This window comes from Macrotis lagotis, chromosome 2, assembly GCF_037893015.1.
Source record: "Macrotis lagotis isolate mMagLag1 chromosome 2, bilby.v1.9.chrom.fasta, whole genome shotgun sequence".
Lineage (NCBI taxonomy): Eukaryota > Metazoa > Chordata > Mammalia > Peramelemorphia > Peramelidae > Macrotis > Macrotis lagotis.
In genome coordinates, this window is record NC_133659.1 from 218255351 (window position 1) to 218270271 (window position 14921).

The 14921-nt window shown below is 36.5% G+C and overlaps 1 protein-coding gene across 3 annotated transcripts in view; it reads left to right on the forward strand.

Annotated features, from left to right (window-relative positions):
* PITPNC1 (phosphatidylinositol transfer protein cytoplasmic 1) overlaps positions 1-11178 on the forward strand; it is a 211073-nt gene extending 199895 nt beyond the window's left edge. The window contains exon 5 of one of the 3 annotated variants that reach the window (XM_074224757.1): positions 4851-11178. In XM_074224757.1, coding sequence (XP_074080858.1) covers positions 4851-5164 — 314 coding nt within the window. In that variant the 3' untranslated portion in view covers positions 5165-11178. The remainder of the gene's footprint in view (positions 1-4850) is intronic. The other 2 variants (XM_074224758.1, XM_074224756.1) reach the window with 2 other exon arrangements.
* Positions 11179-14921: the final 3743 nt, after the last annotated feature.

The window sequence follows — 14921 nt, forward strand, 5'->3', positions numbered from 1 at the left end:
CATATTGGATAGATCTCTAGACTTGGAATCTGATCATGCCTATGATACTTACTACCTTTATCACCCTGGATAAATCATTCAACTTCTTTCTTCCTCAGTTTCCTCAAATGTAAAGATGAGGATGATAATTATAACCTCCACTTTCCAGAATTATTGTGAAGATAGGATGAGATAATATTTTTTTTTTGGTTTTTTGTAAGGCAAACAGAGTTAAGTAGCTTGCCCAAGGCCACACAGCTAGGTAATTATTAAGTGTCTGAGGTTGGATTTGAACCCAGGTACTCCTGACTCCAGGGCCGGTGCTTTATCCACTACGCCACCTAGCTGCCCCACTGAGATAATATTTTAAAAGAATTTTGAAATATTAAAACATTTTGTAAATGCTGCCTATTCATATTAATTATTTTTATTATTACAAGCTGACATTTTATAGGAATAAACATAAAGTCTTAGGTACAAAGAAAATCAGCTTTGCAAGCACAAGTTTGGGATATGGCTAGATAGCAATTTGACTCAATATGAGTCAATTTTGATGTCATTTTGGGCTACATCAAAAGGGATAGCTTCCTAGAATGAGAGAGGAATAGTCCCTCTGTACTCTACCCTTATCAGGCTTCATCCTGTGTTCTAGTAGTCTTAAAAACATTGATAAATTGGAAAGATTAGGGTAAGCAGGATAATGAAAGTCCTTGAATTCATGTCTTATGAAAATGGACTAAAGGATATGAGCATGTTTAACAGAAAGAAGACTCAAAAGCAACATGATATCTGTGTTCAAGTATTTGGAAAGCTTTTATATAGAGGCCCCCAGTGGGTAGAACCTGAGTGATGAATGGCAGTGTCAAAGAGCACATTAAAGCTAAATGTCAGGAAAAACTTGCTAACAATTGGAGTTGTCCAAAAATGGAATGACTTGTCTCAGGAGGTGGATAGTTGCAAGAGTATATTGTAAATGTTTAATAAGCAGCTCTTTAAAAAGAGTATAGATATGACATACTTTTAAGTCTAATCTGCATCATTATCTCTTCTTAATCAACAAAACAATAAATCAAGTCCTGATTTGTAGCATTTATCAATTTCCAAGATGTAAATACACACATTAGAAATTGAGCATTTGGGGCAGCTAGGTGGCGTAGTGGATAAAGCACCGGCCCTGGAGTCAGGAGTACCTGGGTTCAAATCCAGTCTCAGACACTTAATAATTACCTAGCTGTGTGGCCTTGGGCAAGCTACTTAACCCAGTTTGCCTTGCAAAAGCCTAAAGAAAAAAAAAGGAAAAAAAAGAAATTGAACATTTGACTTTAATGACTGATCTATTGAATTGATATAACCACTTCTACATTTGAAGCACCACTAAAATACCATAACCCTTAGTGCTATGGTTGGACAATAGTTTATCTGAAAAAATGTGGAAGTTTCAGTGGACTGCAAACTCAATATTATGAATCAAGGGGTGGCTAGGTGGTGCAGTGGATAGAGCACTGGCCCTGGTGTCAGAAGGACCTGAGTTCAAATCCAGCCTCAGACACCTAGGTTAGGCAAGCTACTTAACCCCATTCATTGCCTTGCAAAAACCTAAAAAAAGAGAGAGAGGAAACTACTCAATATTATGTGTCAGCACTGTTAGTCAAGAGAGAATCAAAAAGAACTCATACAAATTGTGAGTTGAGCTCTTCAGTCAGGACAAGGTGGGGCAATATCTGATTTTATTAAACATCAATTTTCTGAAAAAAAAGAGAGACTTCTGAGAAAAGAAAGTGGGGTACAAGAGAAAACTGAGCCCACGTAAAAGCAAAAAAAACCCCACAGTAGATGCCAGACCTGGAAGTCAGGAAGACTCATCTTTATGAGTTCAAATCTGATCTCAGATACTTATTAGCTATGTGCCTCTGGTCAAGTCACTTAACCCTTTTGCCTCAGTTTCCTCATGTAAAATGATTTGGAGAAGAAAATGGCAAACAATTTTGCCAAGAAAAGCCCAAATGGTGTCACAAAGAGTCAGACAAGACTGAAAACAATTGAACAATAATAAAAGCAAATGATGCCAACAACATTTTTGAGTTTTTTTTTAATCTATAAAAATGAGATATGTATACAGAACTGATAGGCTTGGAAATTTCTATTTATCTAGCTATTATCTTTAAGACTGATTAAAACTGATTTTCTGGAGACATAATTATTCCTTTGAGGGGAACTGGCACCTACCTCTTTTTTTTTCGTTTTTTGCAAGGCAAATGGGGTTAAGTGGCTTGCCCAAGGCCACACAGCTAGGTAATTATCAAATGTCTGAGATCGGATTTGAACCCAGGTACTCCTGACTCCAGGGCTGGTGCTTTATCTATCCACTGCGCCACCTAGCTGTCCCCACCTACCTCTTTTTTTAACTTTAATTCTATTTCTTGCACTACTAAACTGTTTTTTGGATTAAACAACAAACTGGGGCGAACAGGAAACAATAAATTGACATGTTCAGAGTTTTAGTTTTTTGTTGTTTTAAAGACTGAGTCTTCATATCTTATTCAGGCTATAAGAACAGTAGCCATTCACAGGTCCAATTCCAGTACTGATCAATACAAGAGCAGCTCTGACTACTCTTTTGGTTCACAAATCTCTCCTGGAGATTTGCCATTTTGGTGTCAGACTTAATATAGATACCCAATTAACAACCTACAGCATTGCTTCACTGATATAAAATTAAGCAGTATTTCCAAAGTAGCCATATTTTTATGTTCATTCTACTGTTTTTATATTTTGATACTTTGCTTGTGCAGAGGTAGTTTATCAGGAATGTGCTGGTAACTGTTTAACAACTGGCTCCCCAGTGATATTACATTAGTAACATTTTCTCCATCACTTAATCTTAAATCCAGACAGACAATAGAACAATAAATTAGACCCTGCTTTGAAACAGTTGCTAATTTCTGAGATGTAAATCTTCCTTCTGCAAATATAAATCAGTTCATAGATTAAAGCTGACTTCAGCATACTCCTGCCTAGTCAACCTTAACTATACAAAACAAGTCAGAATCTAGGAAGTTAGAAAGCAGTCTGGGCAGCCAGTGACACAGATCCCATCCCCTTAACTCATAAGGGCCTTGGTTTCCTTTTCAACAAAGTTTCTGTAAACCTGACTGACTTCAGGGACTAGCATTGTGTTTTCCCGGACAGGTACTTTGGTACCTGGTGATGATGGTGATGGTGTTTGCTAAATGTGGAAGATTATATGAATTCCCTTGTCCAAAGGAAATTAGAGGCAGCATGATTGGAAGGAAGAGAAAGATCAAGATGTTTAATAACAGTTCCAAGAAATGATGCTTGAGAATGAGAAGACATTGAAGAATAATAAGAGACCTAACTCAAAAATCTGAGCAGCCTGGGGACATTTGCTATAAGGGGATAAAAACACTATACACTCGTATACACTATCTACCCCCAAAATCAAACATCACTGCTGTTACCTTTACCCTAATAAATAAATGTTCATAATGATGGCAAGTCCTAAAGAAAAGATTGTAATGTATCATATACTCTGAAAGAAGGGAAAGTAGTGCATATTTTGTAATTGTTTATATTAAGAATTGGGACTTTTAGGGGCAACTAGGTAGTGTAGTGGATAGAGCACCGGCCCTGGAGTCAGGAGTACCTGAATTCAAATCCGGACTCAGACACTTAATAATTACCTAGATTTTCGGCCTTGGGGAAGCCACTTAACCCTGTTTGCCTTACAAAAACCTAAAAAAAAAAAGAATTAGGACTTTAGGGGCAGCTAGGTGGGTGGGACAGTGTATAGAGCATCAGCCCTGGACTCAGGAGGACCTGAGTTCAAATATTGCCTCAGATACTTAATAATTATCTAGCTACATGACCTTGGGGAAATCACTTAACCCCATTGCCATGCAAAAACCAGGACAGAGAGAGAGAGAGAGAGAGAGAGAGAGAGAGAGAGAGAGAGAGAGAGAGAGAGAGAGAGAGAGGAGCAGAAGAAGAAGAAGAAGAAGAATTAGGACTTAAAAAAAAAACCTTGCTGCTTAAATGGATGTTTTATTTATCTAGAAAACTCATATTTGTGAAATATTTCCTTCCTTAACAAGGCTGTATTTATTTCTTGAATTCCAAATAATGATTTTGTGGTGTTATGAGTTGATTTTTTTTCTCAAAAAAGCTCAATACCCATCAAATGATCCTTTTCTGGTGTTGGTCCCCCCCCTTTTATTTTAAATTTGGATTTACTGAAAAGTGTTCCAGTATTGGAGATAGCAAGTTCTTTTCTTTGCAAGGTGGATCCGTTAACACATAGCTGCTAAGAGTGTTGGCAAAGAACAGATTTTCTTCCACATGACTAATAATGACACCAAATCTTTGTGTGAAAAGAACACATTATAAAAGAAAATGATGTGATAATTTTTTAAGTAAATAATTGTTCTAACTGGACAAAAAAAATTCCTGTCAGTATAATTAGTTGCTACATCTATCAAATTCTTGACCTCTCATTTAGTAAAACATGACCATCTCCAAAACACACACACACACACACACACACACACACAAATACAAATGTGTTATTTTTCTGCTTTCCTGAGTCTTATTTTTCATGTTTAGAAAGTACATTAAGAAGTGTCCTGGGAAATTCTGAGTAAGTATTCAGAAAAACTACTCTGGCAGGATATCTGGCTGTGCAAAAAAACCTGAGCAGCTGATATTTAGGGAAGGTTTGATTTCAGGTCTAGACAGATCCTATTAAAATAGAGGTAACATATTTACCTTTGAAATGGGTACAACGAATAGGAGTTCATCTTAAAACCTAGTTGTTTAAAAACTAATTGCTTGCCTTTCTTTTTTTTTTATTGAAGACATGACAATGGATGAAGTCCGAGAGTTTGAAAGAGCAACTCAGGAAGCCACCAACAAGAAAATTGGAGTTTTCTCACCTTCAATTTCTATCTCCAGCATTTCCCTGCTGCCTTCTGCAATCCGCACAGCTCCTTCTAGTGCTCCGTCAACACCTCTCTCCACAGATCCTCCAGAATTCTTGGCAGTTCCCAAAGATCGACCTCGGAAAAAATCAGCCCCAGAAACTCTCACTCTTCCAGATCCTGAGAAAAAATCTACACTAGATTTACCTGGTGTACATTCTTCAGACAAGCCATGTCCACCCCAAGAGTAACAATGAATAAAATTTCATGGTTTTTGTTTTGTTTTTAAGTTTTTTCTTTATTGGTGGGGTTTTGTTGGGTTTTTGTTTTTTTAGGATTCTTCTGATAGAGAAAAACTGCTTTGTTACTCAGATTTGTTCCTTCGGATCTCTTGATGAGCATGCATGTGATTATGTGATTCCATATTTAATCTGAATTCCAAAGTATACCTTACAGCATCCATAGTACATGTCAGGAAATAGTCTGATGATAAATTGCAAAGGACAAAAGGAATCTTCTGTTTTAGTAATTATAAGCCAGTAAATAAACTTTGATGTCAATATGTGATTAAGTTGGTAAGGACTCCAATACTCAGTGAAAAGGACAAAAGTCCATCTTCTTCCCATTAAAGCTGAATTTCTAAAAATATATGTATATTGAATAGTCTCAGGCTTGACATTCTTAATTGTTAAACTTTGAACTGATTATCACCAATACTTGAACACCCATACTGATTGTCCAGGTTCATATTTTGTTTAATCTGACTCAGGATTTGGGGCCTAATTAACTCTTTAAGCTTAAAAACAAAAGTATTAACATAACAAGGCTCCAAGTGCAATTATTGATAATTGACTTTATGGCCATTAATCCTATTTATACCTTACACAGAATTTGTAATGGAAAAAAAATTCTACTTGTTTCTACCTTTTAATAACTTTTCCTTCTGCTCTCTTATGGCCTCCATCTCTAGCTGTTGCTTGAATGAGGGAATCCTTAACTGACTGCTCTGAGTAGGCTTTAGGAATTAGATGGTTTAGGTGACCAAACTTCTTCATTCTCTTAAATCTCCATCCGCCTACTTATGGACTCAAGTTACCCACTGAAGATGTCAAAATTCCATATTAGTAGAATGGAACTGATTATATAGAGGGTGAGGTAATATATCAATAACGTTCTTAGAGAATTTAAAAACTCTTTTGGGAGGTTTTCAGTCTCCCATTTTCTTCCATTGTGGGTACTTGGTAATGGCTATTCCTTCAGGAGGCCTCTTATCTACTCCCTGACCTTATAAAACTGTCATTCTCAGTATCTTTCCTTGAAGTCATAAAAGAATATGTTGGTGGAGCCAAGATAATAGCAAGAGGGATGTAGTGGTGGGAGAGGGGTGGCTGTTTTCTATTATTACTTATGGGATAGAGAGCATGGGTGGAATCACTGACCCCTATTTGCAAACTAAAGAATAGAATCAAATGAGATTATACCTACAATTTACTGACACATGGTAGGTTTTTACATGCTCACTCTAGTCCCTGTCCTTTCCCTAGAAATAATAATAGATGAAAGTTTGTCAAATTTTCCTTGATTGAAACCAGGTGAGGCTAGAATTGAAGACATAATCATTAAAGAGAGGCAACAAGAGAATTCTAATGAATCACTGGACCCAATCTATTTAATTTCACACCTCACTGCCTTGAAACTCAGGAGAAAATAAAAAAGTAGAATCTCAGAATTTACATTTGACCTCTAAATGAGGGTGATCCAACAATTCCCTGGGGAAACATCCCAACTATGATCCTTTTAGCTCAGGAAAGGGGCCTTTCCCCAGACCAGGATTTGCAAGATGAAAAGACTAAGGGAAGATATTGTAATGAGCCTTACCTAAAGTCCAGGACCTCTTCCCTTCCATCACTTATCCACAATATTCTAAGTAGTCTCTTGCTAATAGTTACATCTTTGCAGTGTACAGATGTTACCTATAGAGGCAAATTAATGTTAAATTCATTTCTTTAATTGTTGATTGAAAGGAGGTAGAACAAAATGTCCTAAGCTCCAGACTTTAAGGAATTAAACAGTTGTGAATAGTTCTGGTCTCTGGATCATCTCTTCTCCCAGAGTGAGGATGTTTATAATTCAGCATCTTCCCAGCATGGTATAATCACATGATGTTTGTTTGTGGAAAGTTTTCTTTCAAACCCCTGGAACTTCTGAATAGCTCTCTAGGAGGGGTGTGCTGGAGCCAGTTCATACCTGCCCTAGCCAATAGTTAAATTTACATAGACTTTTAAGTAAATTTTCATTTATACCTCAGAAACTGTCAAATACTACAAATCAGAACTTGGTTTATCATTTTGTTGATTGTCTAAACTTAAAAAAATGTAATAATGCAGATTAAAATTAAAAGTATAAAAATAAAAAAATTTATGTCCCCATAATTTCCTTTATTTCAGAGAGCTGATTGTTAAAACATTTACCAGCACACCTCTTGTGGAAGATAAAGCAAATGCCTGATTCTGATTAGTGTAATTTTAGAAATGGAAACACAAAATCCATTGACAAATGATAACAAAACGTTGAGCATAGTTGTTTACAAGCCAAAACCAGAGCTGAAGTCAGAGGGAGTGAAGGAGAGCAGAAATAAATCATTCAACATGACTTAACAAGCATTTCTTTTAATCTTGGTCATACATACATAGTATATATTTTTTCCCACCACTACCATCCTCAAATTTTGCAAACCAGTCTTTACTCTTAAGATCAACAATTCTATGTGTTTTAGGAAGCTATTTTAGGAGTTTCTTTCAGGATTTTTATTTCTTCCACAGCCAGAAATCAAATGCAAATCTATCTTTCAGTAGTTTAACACTTAGCTGACAGATTTAATGGTCTTCAAGTCTTCAGACTTTTTTTTTCTGTCTAGGAGTGGCACCTATAAATAAATGGGGAGAGGAAATGCAAATATTCCTTTGGCTGCTTTGAATATATAACTCAAATCATTACCATAAGACATAAAACAACTTCAATATTTTACATACCTATGTCTTAAAGTGTGTCATTTCACCAACTCCATAAATGAATTTGCTATAGGATTTTGCTATATGCTATAGGATTGTGTGATATTATATATATATACATATACATATGTGTAAACAGTTGCATTTCTCATAAAGACTAAAATTAAATGGTTGTATGTTGGGAATTTAGAAAGAAAAAAAAGCTGTAACTTGAATTCACTAAGCATGTTTGGGGGAAAAAAATAGAATTCTTTACTCAGTGCCTCTGTATACAAAATGGTAATCTTCAGCTTTTTCACCAAAATTGTATGATACTTGTATATAGAGAGAGTATACCAAATCCCACACTACCAATTTTAAGTAACTAATAGTTGAATTAAGGTTAAAGATACATGATTAAAGTATTTACATTTACCCTTTCATCATCCTTGATGCTAGTGAAGGTCATGAAAATGTCATTTAATCTCTCATCACAGAGACAGGATACACCCAAACTTTCCATCCACTTTAAGTATAGGCATCTTACTCCTTGCCTTGCTTTCCTGGGAAAATATCTGTGTAATTCTACAGCTATCTCCTCAGTCTCAAACTAGCATCAAATCCCTATGCATTCCCTTTTCTAATGATCTCTAAAGAAATGGGGAAATGGTGACAGAAAAGTGACCTGTGAAAGAAAAGCTATGCTATGACCAAACAAGTGATTTAATTTCATGTGCTTTTGATGGTAAATTAATCTGGAAAAAATTCTTTTGTGGTTTTGAATCAGTTTGTGGGGAAAAGAGTGTTTCACACATTTAATTAAAATATTCATCAGCTACATTTCTTGTTAAAAATCACTCTAACCAAAATGGTATTGAAGTAGAAGGCTGAGATTAAAAACCCTAACAATACTTGAGAGAATTCTGTGGTTTTAAGATTGAAATAATTGGTTAATAACAATTCATGCAGAAACTCCCAGAATTTTTTTCATTTTAATTAAAAGTTTTACTGTTTTAATGTAGATCAGATTAAATGAAGGAACTTCCAATTTTCTTCATCATAGCCCAAAGTCAGTCAGTGGTTCAGGTCACTGGCATACTGGTTTAAGAGAAGAACAAGATTATAATTTGGATACTTCACAAAGCCCATTAGAAAAGAGGAATTATCCAACATCGAGATTCATTTTATGATTTCCAGACTAGGTGGAGGAGATAATATACTATTTGGAACAAGAGCCTTTTGAGTTTAAAGGAAAAATAGCTGTCCATTGCTGGCAATCTGAAAAGAAAGTAAATTCTTTAGGCCATTGGCATACACTGCTAAAACTAAATTGTTGCACAGTAAAAAAAGAATTGATTTGCTTCCCAATTTATCATGTCACTTCATGCTAAGTTATTTTTTTTTAAGTTTGCATTTAAAATACAAGCATATCAGCTTTTAGGAATTAGTGTGGTGAGAGAAAGTAAATGTTAACTTCTCAGATGCCATTATTAAAATGTAATTTCACTGTTTATGTTAACAGATGCTTTATGCTAAACTTAAATGTTTTTTTTCCTTTAAATGAAAAGCATGTTTGTTGAATTATGTCTCCAGTTTGTGTGTCTCCCAAACAACAGATTGGTTGTTTTTTTTTTTAAATACCAGTGACAACTCTCTGTAAATTCAAATGTCTTATATCTGCTGTTCACATTTTAGATTTGGGGTTTTGATTAAGTTAGTCAATATCCTACTGCCAATTGCTGAAGGACCAAGTTTAGACATGTATAGTGTTACAGAATACAAAGCAGAGCAAACAAATTTGATTCCCCCCACCTATGCCATCCTTCTGGGTCATCTTATGCATTTTCCCTAATTATTTATTATTGTTAATAACTTGCTTTTTCTTACATTCTGTTGTAAATAAACTACCAAGCAATCTTCTTTACAAGTGTAGATTCCTTTCTCTTCCTGAGCAATTCTTCAACAATAACAAAAAAGTTAGCATTTGTGAATTTTGAAAATTATCCACATTCTAGGACTTTTACCTGTCCTAGAATTACAATCAACCTGAAAAGGTAAACTTGTCTCATTAAGGTTTGTCCAAAGCAAGAAATCTTTGCTTTTAGGTATGTCGGAGATGACTTAGTTATTGGCTTACTAAGCAATCTCTCTAGGAGAGGTGTTTGTTCTTATGTATAATACAACATATAGAGGTCAAATTAAATGCTCTAAACGTTGTTGGTCCCTGAAGATAACTGGTGAAACCCTCCTCTCAACTGGGGGGAATGGAATATGGGCAGTGAAAATGTTGCATTCTCTGACAGGTGCAGTTGTTGTTATTCAGGTATGTTTAACTTTTTCTTTGTTATAAGGAATATACTATTGCTGGGGATGGGGATTTGGAGGTATGTGTTAGGAAATAACTATGACGTTAAAACCAAAAAGTATGAATAAAAGTTTTATAAAAATAAATTATGGCATGAAGCCCAGAAGGGAATCCCTTTGAAATACAAATTCCTTCCTTTTGGTGAAGTTTGAAAACAGAATAGGTCTACCTAGGTTGGTGCTTTGCATCAGTTCATGAAATAAAATATTTATTCTTAGCATGGAGTGGCCAAGGAATAGGGGAACTGAACAGTTTCTTAGCTTCTCTGAAAGTAGTTTTTATACAGCATGGTATATTATTTGGTTGAATGAACATGAGGTTACAATCATATTCAAACAAAACATTCCAAAGAAAAATGAAAATTATTTATGTTCTCCTTCATTAACTAGAATGATGGGAATTGGGCTATAATGTTTAAGAGGCAAATCTGATCATTGGCCCCGTTCTTACTCAAAATGAAAAAAAAAATATGCTCCAAAGTATTCTTTGTGCTCAATAGTATGCAGAGCCAGCTGCCTATTAGTAACACTTGGAATCCATTTTGTACTCTTAAGTACCCAAAGGATGTAATCAGTGCATGATAAATATCCATTCTGAGATCTCATTTATTACTTAGTACCTACAATTTGTAGTTAGTTAATGTCCAGGTCATTAGTTTTTTTTTTAATTGTCTTTTTCAATACTCAGAGTGAACATTTAGAGGTAATAATTGGGTTTTCCTTCCATACTATTCAGATCTCTCTCCTTTTTTTAATACTTTCTGAAATTTTCTTAGAATCTGTTTATATACCAAACATAATTTTTACTGGTCTCCAATTCAAAGGTTCTTAGCATTCCTATGTCATGGACTCATTTGGTAGGCTAGTGAAGCCCACAGACCCCTTCTCTGAATATTTTTAAATACACAAAATAAAATACATGCATTTACAAAGAAATCAATCATATTAAAATACAATAGTCAAAATATATATGTTTTAAAAATATGTTCACAAATACCAGGTTAAGAAACCCTGGTCTATTCAATCACAAACTATCTCTGTGCTCTATGCAGAAGATGAAAATATAATGAATGGAACAATCCTTATTTATAATGAACTTATACTTTAACAAAGGAAGTAATGAGTTAATAAGTACTTAGAGGCAGGTCAGTGGGCAGGGGCTAGAGCTCCTAAAATCAAGAGAATCTAAGTTCAAATTTATCTTTAGATACTATATGGAAGTTGGGATAAGTATATCCAGTACCTATAAAAACTACAGAATCAATTGAGCAAAACTATAAACTAGATATGTTCCACCCCTAAATAGTTTCAGAGAATGCATTAGACAAAGCTATCTTGTGATTTACTGGGAGAACTCAACATTCCTGTCGACCTCTAGCAAACGAGTTGAGAAATGTCCATTCCAGCAGCTACTCAATCTAATGGCAATGGAACTCCAGACTACCTGAAAGGAAATTGCTAGTGGAAGAGGTGAGAATTTCTCTTTCCTCTTTCCTATACCTAAGTGACTAGAAGTAATAACAGTAGCCACCAGGACAACATGCCCAATAACAAAGAAAGCATCTGCAAATAGATGTGGAATTGTGTGGACCCAAATGAGAACATCAGGAGGATGCTAAGAAGGGAGAAAAGGACTCCTAGAAACCACCTTTGCCATAAGTTCTGTCTTTACCTGTCCCTTACCATCATTCTAAGTGCTAGCCCAGTGTTCCGGGATTTCCTATGTATGAGATTCTCCCTACTTTGGGAGGACTGATTTTGTTGCAACTGCCCCTGCCTAACTTACTGATAGATAACATTCTGAAGACTAATTAAGTCTGGCTAATAATCATTGTGAAATTCACTGATGGGGACTCATGAACAACATTACCTGAAAACTCTGGGTCATTAGAATTATCCCAGAACTCTGAAGGGAGTGGTAATCAGCTACTCTCTAGAGAATAAGCCCTCTGATTCAATTAGGAGTTAGGGAACTAGTATCAGAGGGGGTGCTACTTATGTCTTATGTTCAGTTATAAGCAAAGAAAGTTTGGCACTTGTAAATCTTTGTGTGATTGGTGCTGATATAGTTAGAGACTCAGTAAGAAATTCTGATCCCTTTAGATAATTGGAAGCTTTAACTCTCCTTCCACATACATAGACTGAGGCATGAAGTAGCAAGTGGGAAGGAGATAATATCTGGGGAGAGTGGGCACTGATAACCTTTAGAAGTCCCACATGTAAGACAAATATATTATTATCATACTCCCAAGTAAAAATAAGTTTTCCATAAACAGGAAAAGCCATAAGCAAAAGTCATAAATGTGTGTGTATATGTATATGTATATATATATACATATACATATACATATCCTAAAACTAAAGGAAATAACCTTTTGAAGTTTGAATTATGTCTGAGCATGATCAGCCTCTTCTAATGATACCACAGAACAGATGCTCCTATTCATGTCCCTTATAGGTTGGACATCCTATAAATCTCGACAAACAATCATTCTGTTCTGGGACACTATTCATTTATAATTTGTGAGGGTAAAAATATTTTTTAAATATTCATGAAAGCAGTGAGAATATGAATTCATTTAAGGGGGAACAGAATGAAAGGAGGCATGATCGAAACAGAAAAAGCTCAGAAAAATGGGGGGGAAAGGATGGGAAGTAAAGCAGATGAAATAGACAGATTTGGAAAATAGATCAAGAAAGAAAAACCTCAAGATGGCGCCAAGATGGTGACAGGAGAACCTCTCTTAGGTGCTCTCGCCATAATATTTCAAAAATCATAAAATTATGGCTAACTAAATTTTCAAGAGACAGAACCCACAGAGGGATCTAGTGTGGCAGTTCTCCAGACCAAGGTAACCTGGAAAATAATGGGAAGGCTCCATTCCACAAGGTTAGAGGGGCAGCCTGCCAGAGTAAAGGAACTTCAGCCTCCCGGAGGCAGCCCCAGGGTACCTGGGAGCTGAGGCTCACGGCACTGGGGGGCAGGTTCCTGACCTACACCCCTGGGAGTACTGGGCACAACTTGGAAGATCAGCAAGGGGGCCTCTGCCACAGTGAGCAAGTGAAACCCAGCGCTCAGGGCACTCAGCAAACCACAGTGGTGGCTGCTGCAGCCCAGATCCAGGAAATGGAAGCAGGTGGAGCCAGTAAGCAGGAGCCCCCAGGCAACTGAGCCTTGAGTGCTCAGCTTACCAAAGGTAGGGCAATGCAGAGAGACTTCCAAGGTCTTTCCTCTGTACCTGGAACAGGACTCTGGGGCTCTGACCACATTCAGATCCTGATCCCAGTCTAGGCCCCCCCATAGAACAGCAGGGCCTCTCCCCACTCAGCCCCATGGCAGAGGGGGGCGCTTATGGTCATTCACAGACCAGGATGAAAGACAGAGATTCACACACTGAGATCCTTGGCGGTGGGGGGGGGGGGGTCCCAATAATACTCAAAAGCTCGGGGAGCACCCCAAGACCAAGCACAGGCTGGGAAAATGAGTAAACAGAGAAAAAAGAGGAATACCATTGAGAAATACATTGTCTATGATCCCAAGAAGGATCAAAATAATCAATCTGAAGATGAGGAAGTACAAGCTCCTGCATCTAAAGACTCCAAGAAAAACAGAAATTGGGCTCAGGCTATGACAGAGCTCAAAAAAGACTTTGAAAATCAAATGAGGGAGTTGGAAGAAAAACTGGGAAAAGAAATGAGAGAGATGCAGGAAAAACATGAAAATGAAGTCAGCAGCCTAGTCAAGGAAATCCAAAAAAATGCTGAAGAAAATAGCATGCTAAAAACCAGCTTAGGTCAAATGGATAAAACAGTTCAAAAAGTTATTGAGGAGAAGAAGAATGTTTTAAAAAGCAAAAATGGCCAGATGGAAAAAAGAGATAAGAAAGCTCTCTGAGGAGAACAAATCCTTCAGACAAAGAATAGAACTCAGGGAGATTGATGAATTTACGAGAAACCAGGACTCAATACTTCAAAAGCAAAAAATGAAAAATTAGAAGAAAATGTGAAATATCTCATTGAAAAAACAACTGATATGGAAAACAGACTTAGGAAAGATAATTTAAAAATTATTGGAATACCTGAAAGTCATGATCAGGAAAAGAGCCTTGACATCATTTTCAAAGAATTACTACAGGAAAATTGCCTTGATATTCTAGAAGCAGAGGGCAAAATAGAAATGGAGAGAATCCACCAATCCCCCAGAGAAAGAGATCCCAAAAAACCAACCCCTAGGAATATTATAGCCAAGTTCCAGAACTCCCAAGTCAAAGAGAAAATATTACAAGCAGCCAGAAGGACACAGTTCAAATATCGTGGAGCTGCAGTCAGGATCACTCAGGACTTAGCAGCATCTACATTGGAAGCTCGTAGGGCTTGGAATACAATATACCAGAAGGCAAAAGAGCTTAGAATGCAGCCAAGAATGAACTACCCAGCAAGGCTGAATGTCCTCTTCCAGGGAAAAAGATGGACTTTCAATGAACCAGGGGAATTTCAAAGGTTCCTTTTGGAATGGCCAGAGCTGAACAGAAGGTTTGATCTTCAGATACAGGACTCAGGTGAAGCATGGAGACTGGAGGAGAGGGGGGAAATATGAGGGACTTAATGAGGATGAACTGCATGTATAGAAAAATGATACTGATAATATTCATAT